The sequence below is a fragment of the Micromys minutus genome, assembly GCF_963924665.1.
Source record: "Micromys minutus genome assembly, chromosome: 9".
NCBI lineage: Eukaryota > Metazoa > Chordata > Mammalia > Rodentia > Muridae > Micromys > Micromys minutus.
In genome coordinates this window covers 20,748,590-20,770,828 of record NC_137978.1, presented here as the reverse complement: position 1 = coordinate 20,770,828, position 22,239 = coordinate 20,748,590, and the positions used below count along the sequence as shown (strand labels likewise).

The 22,239-nt window shown below is 42.9% G+C and overlaps 1 protein-coding gene and 1 pseudogene across 3 annotated transcripts in view; both read right to left on the bottom strand.

Moving 5' to 3' along the window:
* Positions 1–1,340: 1,340 nt before the first annotated feature.
* LOC308424957 (heat shock cognate 71 kDa protein-like) lies at positions 1,341–3,316 on the bottom strand (annotated as a pseudogene). Its single transcript has one exon. The product of its transcript is annotated as a heat shock cognate 71 kDa protein-like (transcript).
* Positions 3,317–15,965: 12,649 nt separating this feature from the next.
* The window catches only part of BNC2 (basonuclin zinc finger protein 2), a 265,452-nt gene continuing 259,178 nt past the window's right edge, over positions 15,966–22,239 (bottom strand). For both annotated transcript variants that reach the window (XM_080921327.1, XM_080921328.1), the window contains one exon: positions 15,966–16,653. In XM_080921327.1, the coding sequence (XP_080777453.1) occupies positions 15,993–16,653 (661 nt within the window). In that variant the 3' untranslated portion in view covers positions 15,966–15,992. The remainder of the gene's footprint in view (positions 16,654–22,239) is intronic.

The window sequence follows — 22,239 nt, the reverse complement described above, 5'->3', positions numbered from 1 at the left end:
TTCTCAGAGCCGTACTCTCTGACCCTACTAATCTGATTTTATGTCTTTAAAAATTTTTTTTAACCCACTGAGACCAATTTGTATTTGCCCACATTCTCTTGGACTTGGGGTATGTTTGACCCACCACATCTTTGAAGAAAATATATTCTTCCAACAACTTGCAAATAGTTCCTGAGTTAAGGGTGTGACTCTGTTCCCATTCCCATGGTAGGACTGTGTGACTGAGCTTCTGTGAGTATGCTGTCATAGCCACTGGCCATTTACCTGTGCAACTGGCCTGTTGTGTCTGGAAATTACCATTTCTCTGTAGCCCTCCACTTCCTCTGGCTCTTACTATCTTTCTGCCCTTTCTTCTGGGATGATCCCTCAGCTTTGGAGGGATGAAGTTTGAATTGACTGTCTAACTTAGGACTGATCAGTCTGCAGTCTTTTATTTTCTGGACAATGACTATCTGTGGACCTCTATGTTATTCATTATCTACTACAAAAAGAAGCTTCCCAGATGATAGTTGAGTACCAATCTGAAGGTATAACAGTCAGTCAGAAGGAGCCAGTGTAACACTATGTTCATTGCATTAAAGAAGTATAATTGTCGTACGGTAACTCCTAGGGACTATTGCTTGTCTGGCCATAGGTTCTTGGTCTTGGTTATGATGCCAGGTATGGTTTCCATTTTGCAATGTGGGTCTAAGATATAACCAGAAAGTGGTGGGTTACTCTTGTAGCATTTATGCCATTATCACATTAGTGAACCTATGTGATGCCATGCTGGTTAGTATTTAGCTTGCAGGGTTCATGCCTGGGTAATACTGATGACTATGTTTCTCCTTTAGTAGTACGCATAACACCTTCCAGAACTATGAAATCCACCCATTAAGGAAGCATTCATGTCATCACCAGCTTGATTTCTGTATGTTCTGTGTCTCAGGAATGTGGTGTCTACAACAACAAGTTCACTACCAAATACTAGAGAATAACCAAGAACAATGAGAGTAGTCTAAAATGTCCCCACATTCTTGACAGAATTCCTAGCTTCCTTTTTCATAAGGTGTTGGCCCTTGAGTGCTTCCATCGTTGTTAGACTTAAGGAGAAAATGAACGATAGCAAGTTCCTCCCTGAACACTCACTGTGTTTGTCTTCAGTCTGTGGCCACTGGGCTTCACCCGAGTGTCTATCTTGTCCTGTCCTGATGTTCCTCTGTTGGAGTTGTACTCGTGTTGAGAAAGCATGACTAAACATAGGAAAAGAATCTTTAACTGCTGCCATCTCATGGTGCTTTGGCTTCTAGTCTTCTTTCATGTTATTTTTTTCAGCTCTTTTTCTGGCAATTTTAATTGTTTTATTGTCCCATATTATTTGTTTTGGGTCCCTGTAGAACAATGCTATATACTCTACTTGGACTAACTGAATCCACCTCTTCAAAGGTGGGGCCTGAAGAAGCACCACCAGATGGAGGAACTCCACTACCAGGGAAGCCACCAGGCATTCCTCCAGGCATGCCACCAGCACTCTGGTCCAGCTTGGGAATGATAGAGTTTTAGACTTTCTCCAGTTCTTTCTGTTGATGCTCAAATTTTTCTTTCTCTGCAGTCTGGTTCTTATCCATCCAGCGGATAGTTTCATTGTCAAGAATCTTCTGTTTGTCCTCATCATTGATCTTGCCTTGAAGTTTCTCATCTTCAACAGCTGCTTTTATGTTGAAGGTATAAGACTCCAGTGAATTCTTAGAGGGAACTTATCTCTCTGCTTCTCATCCTCAGCCTTGTACTTCTCAGCTTCTTGGACCATGTACTCAATATCCTCCTGACTCACGCGGCCCTTGTCATTGGTGATGGTGATCTTGTTCTCCTTTCCTGTGCTCTTATCTACAGCAGGAACACTGAGCATGCCATTGGCATCAATGTCAAAAGTAACCCCAATCTCAGGAACCCCATGGGGTGCTGGAGGTATGCCTGTGAGCTCAAACTTTCCAAGCAGGTTGTTGTCCTTGGTCATGGCCCTTTCACCTCCATACACCTGGATGAGTCCACCAGGCTGGTTGTCAGAGTAGGTGGTCAAAGTCTGTATTTTCTTGGTAGGAATGGTGGTACTGTGCTTGATGAGGACGTGCCTCCACCAGCAGTTTCAATACCAAGGGAAAGAGGAGTGACATCCAAGAGCAGCAAATCCTGAAGATTCTGAGACTTGTCTCCAGATAGAATGGCTGCCTGGACAGCTGCACCATAGGCAACAGCTTCTCCGGGGTTCGTGCTCTTATTCAGTCCTTTTCCACTAAAGAAGTCTGACAGAAGTTTCTGAATCTTGGGGATTCTGGTAGAACCACCCACCAAGACAATATCATGGATCTGTGACTTGTCTGGTTTGGTGTCTCAAAGGGCCTTCTCTACAGGTCAGCATTCAACTCCTCAAATAGAGCACAGGTACTGGAGGTACAGAAGTCAATTTCCTCATACAGAGAATCAATCTCAATACTAGCTTGGGTGCTGGAGAAAAGGGTGTGGTTGGCCTGATGACAGGCAGTTCGAGATGCCAAGCAGTTCTCTTGTTCTCACTGATTTCCTTCTTGTGCTTTTGTTTAAATTCAGCAATGAAATGGTTGACCAAGTTGGTTGTCTAAGTCTTTGCTGCCCAAGTGCCTGTCTCCAGCTGTTGATTTGCCTTCAAGAATTCCATTCTCAATATGAGGATTGACACATCAAAAGTGCCATCTCCCAAGTCAAAAATCAACACATTCCTTTCAGCACCAACCTTCTTATCTAAGTCATAAGCAATAGCAGCAGCAACTGGTTCATTGATAATTCTAAGTACATTGAGGCCAATAATAGTTCCAGCATCTTTTGTTGCCTGCCACCGAGAGCCATTGAAGTAAGCTTGCACTGTGATAGCATTGGTAACAGTCTTTCCGAGGTAAGCTTCTACAACTTCCTTCATCTTTGTCAGAACCACTGAGGACACTTCCTCTGGGTACAAACTGTTTGTCCCCCCTTGTATTCGACTCGGACCTTGGGCCTGCCTGCATCATTCACCACCATGAAGGGCCAGTGCTTCATATCAGACTGAACAAGAGCATCATCAAACCTACGTCCAATCAGATATTTGCTATCAAAAACAGTGGGGTTCATTGTAACCGGATTCCTGGCTGCATCTCTAATTAATTGTACTGTGTCAGTGAAAGCAAACATAGCTCGGCGTGGTGCAGTCATTGGCAATGACTTCCACCTTTCCATGCTTAAAGACCCTCACACAGGAGTAAGTGGGACCAAGATCAATGCCAACTGCAGGTCCCTTATACAGGATTGCTTTCGTGTAGACCATCTGTGCTGATGACGAGACCACACAAATGCCCGAGAGCTGGTTCTGCTTTCAATGAGACCTCTTCTGGCTCTTCATGCAGTTTTTGCCTAAATGTATTCGGTTGGAAAGATGGGGTCAGCCCCTCTGCTGGGAGCCAACTGTCCTTCATTCACTCATTCATTTATTCATTCATTGTTTTACCCTATAGCCTAGGCTTCCCCTGACCTTGTTGGTAATTCTCCTACTGTGGCCTCCTGATGCTGGCTTTACAGATATGGACCTACAATCAGCTTTATCTCACTTCAAATCATAAAGCATTTTTTTTTTTTTTTTTTTACTATACCTTGCTTGAAATCTCTATCTACTCCCAGAATCCACTCAGCCACTGACTCTGATTAGAAGAATGGAATACTCAGTGCACATCCAAGGTCATGTAAGGGACATATCACATCTTCAAGGCGTTTAGAACACAGTTCCCATGTCAGAGACACATGGTTCCTGAATTTCCATACCCAGCTCACAGAAGACAGAGGAGAAATTCGAAGGGCTTTGTGTTCTTGAAAAGATGCACACGCTAGAAACAAGCATCCCTTTTGCTCTGGAAGGGAGGCTGCTGGCACTGGGAAGAAGCCCGTTTTTGAGCACAGGTTTGTGGCTTTTGAAAACATAAAAAAGCATAACAACCTGCAGGATCCGCTCCAGAGCGACTGACGCAGCATCTGAAAACAATCAAGAAGTGTCTTGTTTTCAGCCTGCAACGGACTTTGTGAAAGTTTGGAAGAAAATTCTCCACTTAAGGGAAAAATAAGGAAAATGGAAGTGGAGAGCCCTGGGAAGAACAGACAAGGGAGATCCTGAGAGTGCTTTGGGTTGTTAATAGCACTTCTTACATTTGCAAAATGAATCTCTCTAAAACCCTGGAAGTGGCCAAACAATTTAAAATCACCTCAACAGCACATTGTCCCTCAACCTGAGAACTGCTAAATTCAAATGCTTATAACCATTTTTTGGAGCCTTCTAAAAACATGGAGCTGTGACACAGCAGAGAGAACCCTGGGTTTTAACTATCAAAGACACATAGAATGCTTTTCCTTTTTCTTTCTTTCTGTTTCTTTGTTGCCTGTACAGTCTTGCATTTGGGGAAAAAAAAATCGGAGTACAGGCTAACCCTGGAGAATCAAAGCTTATTGAATATTTTATATGAAAGGAAGAAAGATGATGTCAATGAAGAAAACAAGAATTAAGCATCATGCAAGGAAGATGATGCTGAAACCAGGCTGAGAGCGCGCACGTGCACATGACAGTTCTGCAGTTGGAAGGCTGCTGGCCAAGGTAAGAGACAAGGACAGGTCGGTGAGAAAGCTGTGACAAATAAACACCGCCAAACCTGGCCCAAGGGAGAGGGGACTGGGGGAAGGAGAGCATGCCCCTTGCCTGAGTGCCCGCTGAGGGCTAACATGGCTGTGCTGACCGCTCCCCGGCCCGTTGGATGGCAGGCAGATGACTGAATTTCGGATTTCTGACGATGCCTTTGAGATTTGCTTTGTTTGTTTATACATATGTCCTTGTCTTAAACATGGACTCTGTGTCTTCCCGAAGTTGATTGGTTTCCTGTCGCATCTTAAGCAGCATGCCACTTGCCCGTCAGGCAGCACGTGGCTTCTGAGGTTGTGTTACTTGGGTCACTACTAACTAGTTCCATGGAAGGACATGTGCTACATACACAGGCGTAAACATCGCAGTGGGAGTTCAGAGCACATGCCAGACCTCCAACCAAATGGCATTTGCACACAGAAGCTCAGCAAAATACTTGAGATGTCGCAATGTACTGGCATGCCCGGTTTGGGGTCAGCATGCTAAAGCCGGGGCTCATTACGTTCCTACCACGCCAACTTGGTGCAAGTAGCCTAACTCGATTTCCTCAGGCCATATGTTGGTCTCTGGGGGAGGGCAAGCTTTATATGCCCAATGGCTTAGAGCTCTGCCTGGCCCAGCTTTGAGCACCCTTGAGAAAAGGCAAGGGGGAAGAGTGAACCGAGGCAGCGATGGAGAACGTAGAGCCAGCTCACAAACTTATAGAGCTGTGCTTTTTACCTCCTTTTTTCCCAAGAAAGCCCTCAGATGAAGGTCAAGCCAGTAGCATTGTGGGCAAGGCTGACTCCCCCGCCTCTGCCCTCCCACACAAATAAAATCAATGGAAGGACCTAGAACACCATAAGTTATGTTTCTGGGCCGTGTAGCCTTTATTCCCATTGGAGACCTATCAATGTGAACTAGCACTGTTGGGAAATCTCTTCGGCACCCCTCCTAATCAATACCTCTGTTCATTATACATCTCTGATGAATATGGGTAATGATTGGGTGTCCGCGAATCAGGTGACTAAAAATAACTGTGCCTCGCTGAGGATCAATAGTGTTCCCTCGGCATCACTTCCGGTAATTCGATCTTCTCAGCAGCCCCTCCCAAAGCCTGGTCACTGTGGTCCTTTCTCATCCCCACTGATAGATCAGCTTCATCCTCAGCATTTATTAAATTAGCAGCACTTAATCTGCTGCCCCATTGTCAATGAACGCAGAGCGAATCAGCAGGGAGCAGGGCTCACCATGGCTCAGGACAGTGCCTGGCCACACCCCAGGATATTTTTGATAAGCTTAGTGCCAGGGCCTTCATGGGGACCTTTCTACTAACCAGAAGGTATCTCATCATTTGATAACATTTAAAATGACTTTTTTTTCTTAAAGAGAAGGAGCTGTGTGAGAGAAAATTCTTGCCAATTACAGACGTGTTATGACAGATGAAGAGATCATAATTATGCCTGGATTCCCTGCGGGAATGCATTAACACATCAGGGACATTCATAACCACATGTCTCAGAGGTGCTTGCTTTCCTCCAAATCACTGAACCTTTTGGGTTTTTTTTTTTTTTTTTTTTTGTTTTTGTTTTTTTGCCTTTATCCCAAATATTTCTCTGAGTGCTTAGAAACCAAAGGAAGAAGCACCACTAACATTTGGTGGCTGGCACTCTTAATGTCATGGGAGGGACCATCCAGTGGTCAGACATATCTGCAGCTAGGCAGCTGCTGGGACTGCCCTTAAGCAGCAGGCCCAGAGAAAATGGGGTAAATAAACAATCTGGCTCTGGGTACAGACAGCAGAGAGTGCCAAATAAGAGGGGGGACTTGGTCATGGTCTCCAGTAGGCTTCTTTAAGTATGTCTGCCTTAAGAACTGGGGCAAGATGAACTTTGAGGAGACAAAAGCACTGCTAATATGCTTCTTTGTCCCACAGCAGTGTGGCAAGGGAAGGAAATGTCAGAGAAAACAACAACCCTCATTCTGATCATTTTATTTCTAGATTCTAACAAGCACAACCTACAGAAAAGAAAAACCTAGCAAGAGAATAGAAACTGGAAGGCAAGCATTTAGCGTGCAAAAATGTATGGTCATCACGCCTGTGGTGTACATGCTAGAGCATCAGGGGAGAAGTGCACGTGCAGAAAGCTCTAGCACAAAGACCAGAGCTCATCTTTTTGTCTTCCTCTCCTCAGCAAAGCAGGACAAAGCCTTCTGGGGTGGGGGAGAGGAGGCTTCCCTTGAAAGATATAGAAGAGGCACCCTAAAGAGCAAGCTTTGCTAAGGAAACTTTGGGGTAGTGTCTGCCTGGCTCTGTTGGATTTGGCTTTGGACTTTGTGGGTCCATTCCAGCTTTAGCATCTGAACAGGAGATGAGATGGTCTCCTGAAAAGTCTGTTGATAATACCCTGACCCAATCCCAACAGGAGACTGGCTCTAAGTTAACCAATGGCAACAGGAAATCGGTTGACTGGCTGGGCTGCCCAAGCAACTGATAGGATGCTCAGCCTCACTGAGGCTTCTTCAAGTCAAAAGGCCAGAAGCTTCTGTGACTGATAAATCTTTAATATAAAAATTGTACAAGAATTTTGATACAAATTACAAGAGGTATTTGGACAAAATATGAATAAAATTCCATTTACATCCCCAAACCCTTATGCATTTTATGCAAAAGACATACTGTAGACAGTTATAGTACAGAAAATACAACGAAGGAAATAGTAAATAAACAATTTCAATTACCTTAGACTACTAATAGAAACAAACCACAAAGTGAAACAAAAACAAAACCCTCGATTAAAATACATACAGTATTCATGAAGCTACCGACGTCACAATTATTAAGTCGGGGATGCAAGCCGTCCCATCTCTTGGTGCAGTTGCCTTTCCTGATACAGATTTTGGTTCTACCACAGACTTCGTGGAAGAGACCTTGATACAAATGAGAACAGAAACAAAGAAGCCCAAACCCCTCAAGTCTAGGTGAGAGAGGGACATATCTGGTTAACAATTTCTCTCCCTCAAGGTATTTCAATCTCCTTCATCCATGGATAAAGGCTATATCCATATCCATTGAGTATGAGATATAAAAGCTGAGTCTAACACTTTCATTCTTAGAGATGCACCAAAGGGTTTGAGTGGGGGATAATTCCATATTCTCTTGGCCAAGTGAGGGACCATGCTAAAACCCACTGACCCAAGTGTTGCCCAGTTTCTATATCTTTCTTGTCCCCCTGACCCACACTGAGCTCTCCCACAACTCTTGAGACTGGTACCAGTGAGATGAGGGACATTTCCTCCTGAGACAGGAGAACCAAAGCTTGCACAGGAAAGTGATTTACTGCATACAAGAAATCCTAGTCCTATCTTGTTCATACATACTACCAGAACATCTCATTTGCTTAACGCATGTTATGTAAACCTGGGCAGCATAGAACACACACATATCCAAAGTGATCAGAACCAGGCCGAAGGAGGGACTGTTCCACCTACTTGCCCTAGAAAAGATTTATTTATCTTTATCTTTTGGAGGGGAGTGGGTAACATTAGGAGGGCAAAGGGCAAGAGTGAGGGTAGGAGAGAAGTACGGGGGATCAAGACAGGCGATGAGGATGAAGGACTCTGTACAAAGACATGCAAAGACGCTCCAAGCAGAGTATGGATTTAAGAGAGTAAACCGTCAGTCTTGGTTTATACATCTCAAGTGAACCTGTTAACTCAGCACAGTGGCCAGGCGTTCAGGAGCATCGTACCTTTAGAATCAGGGCTCAGACAAGCTACTGCGCTGATTCAGAAATGGGTAGGGGGATGCTTTATCTCCTAGCAAAGAAGAGGCAGGAAAAGTTAGCGCCACACAGACAGTGCCAAGACAGTTCATGGTGCAGGCTGGGTGGGAGAACCCCACAAGGGCTGGGGTTTTCATCTTCTTGAAAACCTTTCCAGAACCAGCAGAGTAGAGCCCTCTCCCACACCCAGGGCTCTCCCCAGAGCATCTTCTCTACCCTTGGATTCCACAACAGAAGTGGGCAGAGCCGGTTAATAATTGATGCCTTTGCCATCTTATAGGTGTATTTAGTCAGCATCACATTTGGCAACAGGAAGCCTTATAAAATCTTGGTATAGCACTTAGATTCTCTCTATCTTGAAGAAATATACTTTTATACTATCTACTTCTCTCCATTCTGTTAAAATACCATTTTCCATTTTTTCCTTCCCTTCAACAATTCTTAGCTAAAGAAAGCATTTTGACTATAAAATGTCCCTATGTATCCCTGTTACTCAGAGTTCAGGGGACAAAGCTAGTCCTAGCTTGCAGAATTTGTGCAATTTTGGCAACTGAGTTTTTAATTACAACTTTATTAAGATGTTTGGTAACTGCTTATTATAAATACACATGAAGGAACTTTTAAAAAGAGTCGACAAACTGTCTTTACTCAGACCCGAAGTCCATTTTCAAAGTGCTTTTCTCTTCAGTCTTCAGACTGGTTCACCAAGTGACTTAGCACACTTGTCAACACAGACCTTATGCTACTTGTCCCAAGACCTGTCTTCCTTCCCTTGCAAGTCTACAACAAGGGACACACCTCCATGTGTCACTCTCAGTTGACTAAGACCTTATTTGGAATGTGACTGCTCATGCAGGGTCTGCCATAGGAGTTGGGAGGAAGCAGAAAGTCCCCTAGCCACACAGGTGTGCAAATGCAGCCCTCATTTCCTTTAACCAAAACTAGCCCTTGCTGAACCACCTTCTAAGTCACCCTGTACTCAGAAACAGCAAACAGGACACATTATCTGGGTCCAGGTATTCTGGGATGTAACATTTTAAGTCCTTCCCTCCAGTCTCTCCTCTCTTTGTAAAGCTCATACTACCCCCGAACCTCTCCCAAATTCCTAAAGTGAAGAATTTGCCTCTCAAATGTAAGATCTTCACTCTTTTTATGGCTAAGGTTCAAGGATAGAGGCTTATTTTATTCTGATTGTCAGCTCAGTTTGGCAAACAAAGTTTCATCCATCTTGTTAGATATGGGATTGGAGTCCATTATTGAAAGATACATGTGTACATTTAGCAAATGGTTTAATGCCAAAGATTTGTTTCCCCAGTGTTTTTCAGCCACCATTCACAAGAGGTTCATTTAACACACACACACACACACACACACACACACACACAATTTTGAGCAGGAAGAAACATATTTTAATCCTTTCCTCACAGAATACAGGCGACCTCCTATTTGTGCAGGGAAATTTTCTCCAATTGCGTGACCACACCCAACACTCCCCAAATAAATAAATGGGCATGGGATTGAATTGCTATTGCAAAGTAATAGAGAGCAGTCAGTCACTCTCTCCTGACCCTTTATGGAAGAAATCATCTGTCCACTGAATAGCTGGGGAGAGCACATGGAAGCAGCCACCGGTTTCTAAAAACGCAGCAGTTGTGCGTATGTGCTTAGAGGAAAGAAACGGGGAGGCAGGGGCGAGAGGGGGTGACAGAAAGAGGCAGGAGAGATGGAGGAGGCAGGCTGATTGTGAATGATGGTGTACAGCAGGCAACTGGTGGGAAAGCCTGGCCGTCTACTCAATTTCCCCTTCACCAGGGATAAACAGGCAATTACGCATCCTTTTATATTTGATGGCCAAGTGCTGAACTGGAAAGCACACTATTAGTTTGTGTCCCTTCAGGGCCAGGGCAATAAGTAGCCAGGAGAACTGGGGCTAAAGCAGAGAGGGTGTTGTCTGCTGTTAGTGTGACAGTCTTGTCAGCAGCAGTCACATTACTGGAAGGTAATAAAGTGACAAGTAGGTTATTAGAAAGATATGAGGTGAAATTGAACCCAAGCTTCTTGCTGCTCAGCTCTGGCTTTTGCCTTTCCTCTCTGTAACCGTCTGCTATTTGTTACAAACTGAGCCTTGTCCTGAACCCTGTATGATTTTTTTTCCTTCAGTAAAGGTCAAGTGAATTTATAAGAACACATTGGAGAAGACTAAAGATAGTCTTATGAGAACTGCAGTATGCTGCTTCAAATGTGTATGTATGTATATGTATACATATATATGTGTGTGCATATATATGAACAGTAACACTGTTTAGTGTACTTGCAAAAATGCCTGACGTTTAAAGCCCTGTTATCAGGGATTCGGAATTTTCAAAACTAAATGCCCAAAAGACAGTTTCTGTTGTTCAATCATTGCAGAAGGGTTGTAAAAATAATTTTGTGTAAATTGTAGGGAGACCTGGGATAAGTGGACAGGAGGGACACTGAATGTGTGGGTGAGAGAACAAAAGGCCTCCTTGCCTGCTAAGTGGGAGCTAGGAGTATGGCTATAGTGAACTCTCTGCAGTGACAAGAAGGGTGGACATGAGCCTGGGGTGGATCAGAAATATTTTAACAATGTCAGAGGCAAAAATGCTAAAATTCTGAGGGATCAACGTTTACCTGTGTCTCGGCTTCCATTTTGATCATAAGATCATCAGTCACATGCTTTTGTGATCACAGCTTTCTAGGATGCTGCAGCAAATGGAGGGAGCACTTGTGTTTCCTCCGTCTCTCATTGCCACTGGAAGTTTGCTCACTAGCCGTTCAATCTAGGTGACTCCTGTGTCTCTGTGGTCCCAAGGGAGCCCTGGCCATTACTCCTTACTCAAAAATAATAGAACCCCACTCCGAACTTATGCCTGCCTTTTTTGACTATCTTGACTCATAAAGAAATTCTTGAAGACATTTTTAAGTCTGCCTATGGTATATGCAGGGACTCACCTGGCCACAGGGAACTCTGCAGGGTACTGGAGGATGCATTGGTACACACAGGGCAGAGACAACTTAGATTTTTCTCCTGAACAAACCCTTGTAATGCATTAGCTGTTCTCAGTTCCAGCTACGTTCAAGCCAGGACCAGAGCTAGTCCCTGTCTCTTCTCCAAGAACTGCAGCCTCTCCAGGGTTTCTGTTAGTTACTTTGTTTTACCTTTTCTTGTCCTCTTTACTCAGTTCCATCCCTCCTGCTAAAAAAATAAAGACAGAGAGAGAAAGAGAGAGAGAGACAGAGACCAAAACCCACTAATTTAAATATTTCTAGTTTGGAGAAAGGCAAAGTAATTAAATTTGTCATAATTTTAAAAAGCTCTGAAGAACAGGGTGTGGTCACAGATGGAACCCAGTCTCTCTCCTGAGAGTTGTGTTCCTTTACAATAGCAGATGCTACACATCTTTGGGCAGGTGGATTTTATTTACTGTCATTCAACTTAACACAATGCTGGCAGACTAGATGCGATCAAGGGCTGCTCAGGTATGTGGGGTCCACCTCAGTCTGACTATTGGCTTGTCTGTGTTAGAACTGCTAAGGGCCCTCCTTTATTCTCATCCATGTGCTATGGAGTACACACAGATGGGGGGGGGACCATTTTATTACTTGGCACTTATGAATTCTCCCGAGTCGTATGGGAGCTTCTCAACCAGCTCATTCTTGAGAGATTCAGACCCTCTCTTTCTGAACAATGTGTACAATAACTTTCTGCAACTGGTTAGATGTCTCCCTCCTCTTACTGGAAAGTCATGACCAAAGAAGTCCTACCACTAGGTCAGTGATGTTGATTTCTAGAAAGAAGCTAGCCACGTTGAGAAGGAAAATGTTTGTATGCTTAAACCTGAAGAAGAATCCGACTGATCAGTGCAGCTGTACTAAGATGGGATGAGCTTCATGGAGCTGGTTTACTTCAATACTAGTAGAAGAATGTTGGGCTCTTCCACCACATTTTCAAAGCCAGATTATTTATTATCTATCTTTTTCCTTGTTCGCTTCCTTTCCCTCCACAGCATGCAGATACTTCCCAAACCTTCCCAATATTTACAAAAACAAAGTGATCAAAACGGTATACTTCAACATCATCTGGAGAGCATGCATAATTAATGTTGCCTAATTCTGTACTCATGATAAAACCTGGGCAAAAATCAACCAAATGGGAGAAAGCTACTTGGATGAAGACTTATGTTTATATTAACTGTCACCTCGAAAAGGATGGGTGTAGCTAGAAACGGTCTAGGGACGGGAAACTTTTATGAACAAATGAATGGGTCAGAATGGACAGAGATGAAGAGCATCATCTGCATGGAAGCCTCGGGGCTCCCGTCCAGGAGAAAGACCAGTTAATCGAACACACCACACTCAGGCACACCCAAGAACAATCCAAACTTTGGGAGCACAATTATACACCTCACAATTTAACATCCCATCTCCTACACCCACCTGCTTCCCGTTCCCTTTAAGCAAACAGGCTTTATATTGGAACACGTGTTTGTGAAAAGGCCACCCAAACAGTTGGGAATGTGAGGCACAAAAATTGTGGCTAATAAGGACACACTCAAAAAGTGCCAGCTTCTAGTACTATTGGGCACACGCTCCTGTTTCCAACAAGAACTACTTCTTCAATCTCAGTACTCCTGTACATCAGCCAGGTGTGTGTTAAGTGACAAATGGCTCTCCTGAGCCTGGTTTGCAGGCTGCTGTGACCTCCCGAGAGCGAGGTGGCTCACTCAGGACAACCGTTGGGCATTTTACTTGACATTCACTTAAACAGACTAAACACTGAGTTCTGTAGAGATGAATTCTCACATCTCCAAGAATGTAACACTCGGTGGTTGTTCAAACACAGATGCTTATTAATTTTCAGAAAACAAGGTCTACACACTCTCCGAATCAGTTTCCGTAATTTCTGCTGAGATTCTAACAATGTGTTTCAATCGTCTGTAAATCTAGCCATTGGTTATAGGCAACAGCGCAATACAGAGAAGGCTAAGAGGGCCGGATGTTTGCAAACAATGTTCATTGTTCTAGTTCAACCTTTCACGAACATACTGTACAGAGTCTTGTACGTTATAAAACGAAGGGACACGTTTGGCTAATTTTAACATGACAGCAAAACACAGCAACTAAGCTTTGGGAAAACTCAGAGGGACAAGGGAACAGAAATGGTTATTACCAATTCCTCAGTTTTCACGGTAAACATTTGGCATTTAACAGACACTCTGTGTGATAGTTTCTTCTGTCCTGCAAATGCTTTTGGACTTTCCTCAAGGTGGAACAAATGAAGAAGGGGGCAGAGCCCATGGCATCTTCAGAAGGAGACAAAGATACAACTTTAGGAACACTTAGCTTATCTCTACAAGTCTACCGCTCAGAAACCCTAAAAAAGGAAAGGATCCGGAACCCCCAACGGATGATCCTTAATTTTGGGAAAAAAATAAATACTGTGAGGTACAATAAGTTGCACAGGCATAAAAACAGAAACAAACCGACAGCTTCCTTTGGCAAACGTAACAGAAGGAAATGCTGATGTGAACACAAAAGACAATTTACAAAACAAGAAAAATGGAAACAAAGGTCATTTCAAAGTTTTAAACTGATGGAGGAAATGTTTGAGGCCATGAAATGAAGAAAAGAAATACATTCTCTTTCTATTACGTAGATTGACAAAATTCTAATGTTTACCCCCACTCCCCCCCCCAAGAAAATAAGACAATGAAAACAAACCCCAGTCCACAAGCACACCCCAGCAGCTCTGGCTACATATGAGGCTGAGTAAATGTCCTCATTCAGTCCGCATGCTGTGGTAGCCGAGGCTGCCATGTGGTTAACCAGCTCAGGCAACATGTGTAAACATTAGAAACAAAACAAAACAAAAAGGTTTGGAGCAGCCCCCCTCCCTCCTTCTCACTCTTGATTGCTTGGTTTCAGGCTTGCTTTCATTTCTGACAAATTCGTGTGGGAAAACACAGAACACTACACAGGGAGACCCTGTCTTCCGCTCTCTTCCTGCTGCCCAGAGAAGAGTGCTGCTCAATTCAAGTTCAGCACATGTATTCAGAGCTTCCAAGAAAAGCTGCTGGGGAACATGGACTCTGTCTATTAAGCAGGCCTGACTCGAAAAGCTGCTGCTGAGTTTGCGACAAACGACAGAGTAACCCAGCTCGAACTTTCTTTCTTTAAAAGGATAAGGGTTAGGGGCTTGGAAATGAGCGTTCAGTCTCTTACTGTATGCAGCTTCTTTCCTTTAGTGAGTAATCTGGGCTACTGTGTCCTGAAATATTATTCTGCCTCTACAAAAGAAACGCCTTGGCTCTTTGACACGGCAGTGTTTTGTCTGTGATTTAACGTTTACAGAGGAAGAATGCGTTGTTGATTCTAGTAACATCTGGCACTCAAAAGAATCACCTCGAGTGTGTACGTGTGTGTGCATGCGTGTGTGTCTGTGTAAGCGGTTTTCTGTTGGCCAAAGAGTTGTCATGTGGTTGAGTGACTAATTGTATTTTCTTTTCTGAAAATGTGTGCAATGTTGGCAGTTGCGTGTTAACACTAATACTTTGTTTGGCATTTGTGCCCTTTACTGACCAGACCATTTTTACACAAGTGGGTTGTTTTGTAAAGGAAAGATGCTCATTAAAGGATGGCGATGGTTTACAGATAAACAGGAGCATGTGTGTTGCCCGCCCCCTTGTAGGGCATGGACAAAGTGCATGACTGGATTCATGGACTAGTACAGGACGTTAGAAAAACTCAGATCCGTGCCGCGAAGCATGCCAGCACATCTTCACTACATCTAACAGGTAGTAAAAACAAGACCATGTTTTGTTTTTTGTTTTTTGTTTTTTTAAAGAAAATGTGCATCGATGCTAACAAAAATGAATAGAACTAGCCAGCAAACTATTTATTTCCTGCATATCTAACGTCTTGATGTAACTGCCAAAATTAAAGAAGAGTTAAACAACCATCAATACAATTGTTCTACATCATTGGCCTCTCAAGGCTAAATATTTACAGGTGAATCTGCCATGCTACAATTAAAGATTCTCTCAAAACCTTAGAGTTCACAAAAGACAACTATGAGAAGCTCCTTTTTGTTTCTTTTCTCTTTTTTCCCTTTTATTTGTTTATTTATTTATTTGCAGGCAACAGTCATAGGTACAATAAAATGTCTCTTTGGAGAAGACCAAGAGTTATTCTATCAAAATTGGGGTTTGTGTGTGTTGTGTGTGTGTGTGTGTGTGTGTGTGTGTGTGTGTGCGTGTGTGTGTGTGTGTGCTGAAAGGGACACTGTTTTTACCCCAAGTAAAAGATCCACCCTCTCCCAAAACTATAAAGGAAAAAGGGAAAAAAATTAAAAAGCACCTAGTAATTATCATTTTTATCTAAGGAAAAGAAAATGTGTGTGTGCACAAGTATAGACACAGAGGCATACGTATGTACACACACATATGTGCCCCGCTATGGACGCACACACTGGCTATGGCAGTTCAGACATGTAGGCCATCTGGTGAGAGCTGGCATTTGGAGTGTCCGTTGTTCTGGGACTAATCTATTGAAGTGAAGGGAATGTTTTTGTGGAGATTAGGGTTCTGACTGTGCCTGTTTCGGCTTCGCACAGAGGAGAACATCATGTTACAGCCGGGGACCTTACACTTGTGCATCTCTCGCAAATGCACAGTTTTGTAGTGGACCCTCAGAGTCCCCTTGTTGCTGTACATTTTGTGGCAAATGTTGCACATGATGCCACCATTGCTCCCAGACAAACTGCTGAACATAAGAGATCCTGAAACTTCAGCCCCGAGGCTGCCGGGAAGGGTGGGGGCCTCGGCCTTGTGAGCAGATTCCCCACTGTCACTGGCTCCATCAATGTCATCAAGGAGAATTCCCTCGTCGCTGCCTGCATCGGACTCTCTGGAGGAATGGATACTGCTGCTGGACTGGAGGCTGGAGGTGGTACTCAGGTCAAGGACCATGTAGTCCTCTGCCACGCCTCTCCCATACCCATTCAGGTGGGAGTCTTCAGTCCCTGCGGGAGAGGAGGCATCTTCCCTGACATCAAGCCCCAGAGGGTGCTGGGTACCATAGATCTTCATCAAAAATTCATCCCGGAGGTCCTTGCTAAGGGAGGGCTGCGACGAGTCCAGGCCCATGTCATCGAGTTCTTTGGTCAACAGTTTACGATGCAGGTTTATGTTGGCACTGTGTCTAGGAAAACAAGAGGGAAGGGGGGAGGTGCATAGGGAGTGGGGCGGGGTGAGAAAAAGGAGAGCATTTTAAAATTGATTCAACTTTCATTAAGCACCGAATAAGCACATTCATTCCTAATTACACCATTAGAAAAGCAAGCATCCCCCTCCATCCTCGGGATCTGGGAGTGAGTGCAGGTGGGAGGTGCGGAAGGAGGACTTTCCATTAACGTAATTTTTATGAATAAGCTCTTCAAGTGCAGGGTGAATGCAAACCCTGGCACTCTTTTCTCAATGGCTGTTCCGTTAGTGCGGCAGCCACAGAGTGGGACCTCGTAGCAGGCAGCTTATACCCTAAGCAAGTGCAGGAGAACAAACATGAAACGGGGTAAAGAGTGGAATTCTCTCCTTGTGTAAATGGGACAGTCTAAATGTACTTAAAACTGGAAAATAACAGCAAGTAAACTTTCTGGTGCAGCAAATGCTGTGTAAAAAGATTAGCGTTTTCAAAAAAAGTAAATGGTCTACATTATTTATGTGTAACTAAAACATTTTTTCCTTCTCTCTTATATTTTATGTTTTAAGTTAAAAAAAAAGTCTTAGCAAATTAGTGACTTCAAATTGTTAAGAGATCCTTTCTCAAACCTGTTCGGAACCCCAGTCAAATCTAATAGCAAGATACATTTCTTTCTTTCAAAAGCTACTACATTTTGGTATCGAACTGTCTTCATAAAATAATGCTACTTCAGGGTTTAATTCTTTAAAACATAAGCTGATAAATTATTTTCCAAAATATATGACCCCAACCTCCCCCATAAAAAAAATCCAGAAGGATAAAATTAATGCACAGTAAGTTAAAAAACAAAGCAAGCACAATGACGTGTACTCTGACAAACAGAGCTCCTACTTTGACAAGCAAAACTCCGCTGAAAGCTTTGCTTGTGTTTAAAGGGGTGAAGACTCATCCCCAGAGGGACCTCACTGTTTATCTGAAAACATTGTCTTTGTATTTACATCCCCCATTGACTTTTAAAGCGCCCTTGGGCATATACCTCTCTTCACCTGCAAACTCTCAGAAGTTTGCCAAGTCCCTAAATTGAAAGCTACCCTCCAAAATAAAGTGATATAGAAACAGGAAATAAAACTCCCCAGCAGTGGAAGCTGGGCATCTTGGAGAAGTTAATTGTGATAGTAGAAACGACCTAAATGGCCAGCTTTAAGTTCATGAGACCTCCTACTTACAATGAACAGTTACTTCAATCGGGACCAAGTATAGCTAACATTTCCTAGAGATGTGTGAGAGGTATGTGCCTCCAGGACAAGAAAGGAGGGAGAGGCTTCCCACCTTTCCACACAAGACAATCAGCACTCTGGGTTGAGGGGGGCAGAGGGGGGCAGCCCTCTCCACACTGCACTTGGGAAGGCTGAGCTTACCTTGTGACAATAAGATCAGCTTTCTAATCTTTTGCTAAATCGATCACAAAAGAAAGCAAGAATGAGAGACAGAGAGAAAGAGGGAGAAAGAGAGAGAGAAAACAAATTCACATTCTAGACATCTGGTTTTTAAAAACTTAAACAATAAAATAGGGATTTAAATAGACTGATCACAAAATTATTTTCTGTCCTAAGTGATCATTCCTATGTTGTCTTGATTTTCAGATCACCTGAATATTCCAAAAACCATAAATGAAATTAGCTAAGACCAAATTTATACTATCAGTATCATCTATAAATGAGTTTCAAACACGCATGCAGTGTGTGGATTTATGGATGTAGATAAACAGATGTTGCCACAACGGTCCTGTTCTGACACACTCACCCTCTTTTCCCCCAACACCCGCCCTGCCACTTGTCCCTGGTGCCAGGTGACTTAAGTGTACACTGCTACGCCGAGTGCAGAAAATGCCTACTGTGAAGATTTTATGAGGACATGTGGGAAAGACACACAACAGCAGGATTTAACAAGAAGAAACATGGAAACAGTTACAATGTGTATCACTCCGCTATCGATAAAACAATCTGCCGACTGTGAGCAGTTCATGAAACCCTATCTTTACTCATGAGTTTTAACACCCACCCTTTCTTAGTTTCCTAAGCACTTATTTGGCTACAGTCTAGACCTCCGTGCTGTTTCTCACACGTCTGCAGTTACTGCTTCCTAGGTTTGCTGCTGAGAAAACATCAGCCAGACACACAAACATCGCATCAAGACAGACCGGATAGGAAAGAATAAATTAACATTGACAAGAGGGTATACTGATCACCCAGAGGGACACCTCTGCCATATGATGACTTGTGATTTTACACATCTCCCCTGATATGTTACCAGGAAGAGATTTTTCTCTTCATTTCTCACATGCATCAGAGGAGGCCTGTAATCTAATTAGATGATGTACCAGCCCTCAATATCTGTCAACCAAACGATGTGCAGAAATGTGGAGACCAGCTCTGGCACTCTGTTCAACAGTGTCCCTTTTCCGCTGTCAGCAGTACTGTTGGCCTCTGCTAATATAATTACATTGACTTTTATTCAATTAAGTGCCATCCCTCGCTTACAAAAAAAGCTACTTTATCAATTGATTCAGGTGTAATGTAATAATAAAGATGAACTCATGGCAGTGTATTAACTCTGCTGTTCATAACTTCAGTGCACGGGTTCATTCACGGCAGTCGATTTCCATTATGCAACTACAGTTCAAGAGAATTGATTCTTTTATGTTCATTTCTTAATCTATTTCATTTTTGTTTAATAATCTTCCCAAATGCCATATGCAAAACTCATGGATGGTGATAAGGAGAATGGGCTGGGGGAAGCCTGCTGCTTTGGACATGGGAGTCAACGACTGTCATGGTGTTGATGGGGGTTGGAAGAGGACAAGCAAGAGCAGGAAAGTGGGCTGACTGAGGTTCCTTAGCAGACACTACTGGTCCTGTTCCTCAGGTTAGAGTTGTCTCTCTACAAAATGGACACAAGGCAGCACTTGGCTTTAACAAAGACCTATTGTCAGACCCCTCCAATCAGTCAGTTCAAACCACTGACTGTCATAAAAAAATACTGTCCACATGAGATTCAAAGACCTGAGGTTAAAAGCAATTTGAAGAATATTACCAGTTTAATTGGATCAGCAAAACTGAAGAGGTAAAAGGAAGAAAGAAAGAACTCACTATTGACAGTCAGATGCTGAGAGAAAAGAAGCCCAAAGACAGGAGGGAGGCCACAGCATACTGTAAATAGGAAGATCCCAGCACAAGGATCCACTCTCCAGGGATATACATGTTTGTTTTTGAGAAGGAAGAAATCCAAACACTTACCTTTAGAAGAGAAGACTGATAATTTGTCACAGTTTAGACTAAGAACATGAAGACTATAGAAAGCTGCTTCTGCTTGCCCTGAGCAAGCAGGCGATGCAGCTAAGAAGGAGATTATTCACCCACAAAAAGGACTGAAATAAAGAGTTCCTGGGTACAAAGGTAAGAATTCAGACACTGACCTAAGATTTAGCCCATACTCTCAAGAATACAGATGAGTTGTAAGGCAGCCCATGAAAGAACAAGGAGATGCCTTGACAATAAGGTGGTATCCAATCAGTAAGACACACAAATCAGGCACAAGTTTTCCCCAACCCCAGTGCACAAGGCGGGCATAAGATGAAGCATTTCTCCTGTGTTTGTGCAGTGACATCAGTGACAGGGCAAAAGTGGAGACTCTAGTAGAGTTCAAGGCACATCACAGAATGTAGGTTCAACACACTCCCCTAACCTGGGCTATGTAGAGTTACAAACGTTCTCTGAATTTCTGCCCTCAACATCAAAACGTACATACACATAAAAATTAAAATGCAATAAGGTTTTAGATCCAGGGCAGGGTATCAATGCCTACCCTTCTATCTTATTTGAATGGTTACTGAAAGTCCTGTCACTGGGCTAAAGTGTCATGCCCTGTACTTTTCTGTTTCTTAGAAGAAGTCACATGAACACAGAAGATACATTAAATGCCACCAAGTAAACACAGAAGGGGGGGGGGGAGAGACAGTGAAAGCAAGTGCTCTGGGCTGTTTTCATTTACCCCTTTCTCAAATGCCCAAGGTGAGCTAAGGAAATGTCTTACAAGTAAAAACTTAAACAAAAACAGAGTTTGAGTTTGGTTTTCAAATGCAAAGGAAGAACGTGTGGTTTTGTTGTTAGTCATTCATTTTTAAGCAATGGATCAGGTTTAAAAAAACAGACAAAGGCAATGTGATGGTTACAATCACTTGTCAACCTACAATCTAGAGAGATCTAAGATCACCTGAGAGATGGGGCTCTGAGCTTGTGTGTGTGTGTGTGTGTGTGTGTGTGTGTGTGAGAGAGAGAGAGAGAGACAGAGAGACAGAGAGACCGAGATTATCGTAATTAGGTTAATTGAAGTAGGAAAATTCACCTGCAGTGGGCGGTATCATTCCCTAGGCTGTACTGCATAAAAAGGAGAAAGTAAGCTGAACATGGGCATCTACTGTTTCTGCTTCCTAACTGAATGAGATTTGAGCAGCTGCTTCAGGCTTCTGCTGCCCTGACTTTCCTACCATGACTTTGAGGTGAATAAAACCTTGCTTCATTAAAGGTCTTTGACAAGTATTTCATCACCTGCAATAGAAAAGCAACTAAGCCATTCAGAAAATGATTTCACAAATTCACGAATCAAGCTAATATGTGATATAAAATGTCCAATATTTAATTCTTAATAAGTTTTGTGTCATTCTGAGCTTAGTGAATTAATATTCCACAATTCTTTAGTTAAAATGGAATTAAGGCTTCACTATTGATTACCTTTTGCACTTACTTTCCTGCTCCAATTTGTCATTTACTACAAATATATCCCATATATTCTCAATACTGTCTGAAATGATCATAGTGATATGTCCACAGAAGAGGGGTCTCTATCCCTTCCTCCCTCCTTCTCTCTCTCTCTCTTATATATATATACACACACACACACACACAGACACACACAGAGATAGAGATAGATAGATAGATAGATAGATAGATAGAGAGAGAGAGAGAGAGAGAGAGAGAGAATGTGTGTGTGTGTGTGTGTGTGTGTGTGTGTGTGTGTGTGTGTGTGTGTGTGCATTTTCCCTTGGTATCATTTAAGGATTGGTTCAGCAACCAAAATTCAGATTACCAAAAGTCCCTTATATAAATGGGTAACAGTATTTCTATGGGTATTACACACATCCTGTATTATATGTTAAGTCTTGTCTATATAACTTATGATTCCCGTATAACATGAGTGTTACACAAATAGTTGTACTACATTGTATAGGAAATAGTGACAAGAAAACAATGTTTCTATGTGCCGGATGCTGTTGGGTGTGGTCATGATTCTTTGACATTTTCTGTCTGTGGTTGGTTGAATCCGTGGATACAGAATTGCTGGACATGAAGTGTCAGCTGTCTGTGTGCATGAGGAGAGGGGAGAAGGCAGAAAAAGAGATTTTTTTAAAAAATCAAATTTAGTAAAGTATATGTGTCTTATGTAAATGCAGTGTTAGTTGGGAAAATACTTCAAAACAGAAATATAAATCCACTCTTCAAATCCTCAGAAATAAGCTTCTCAGCTGAGCTA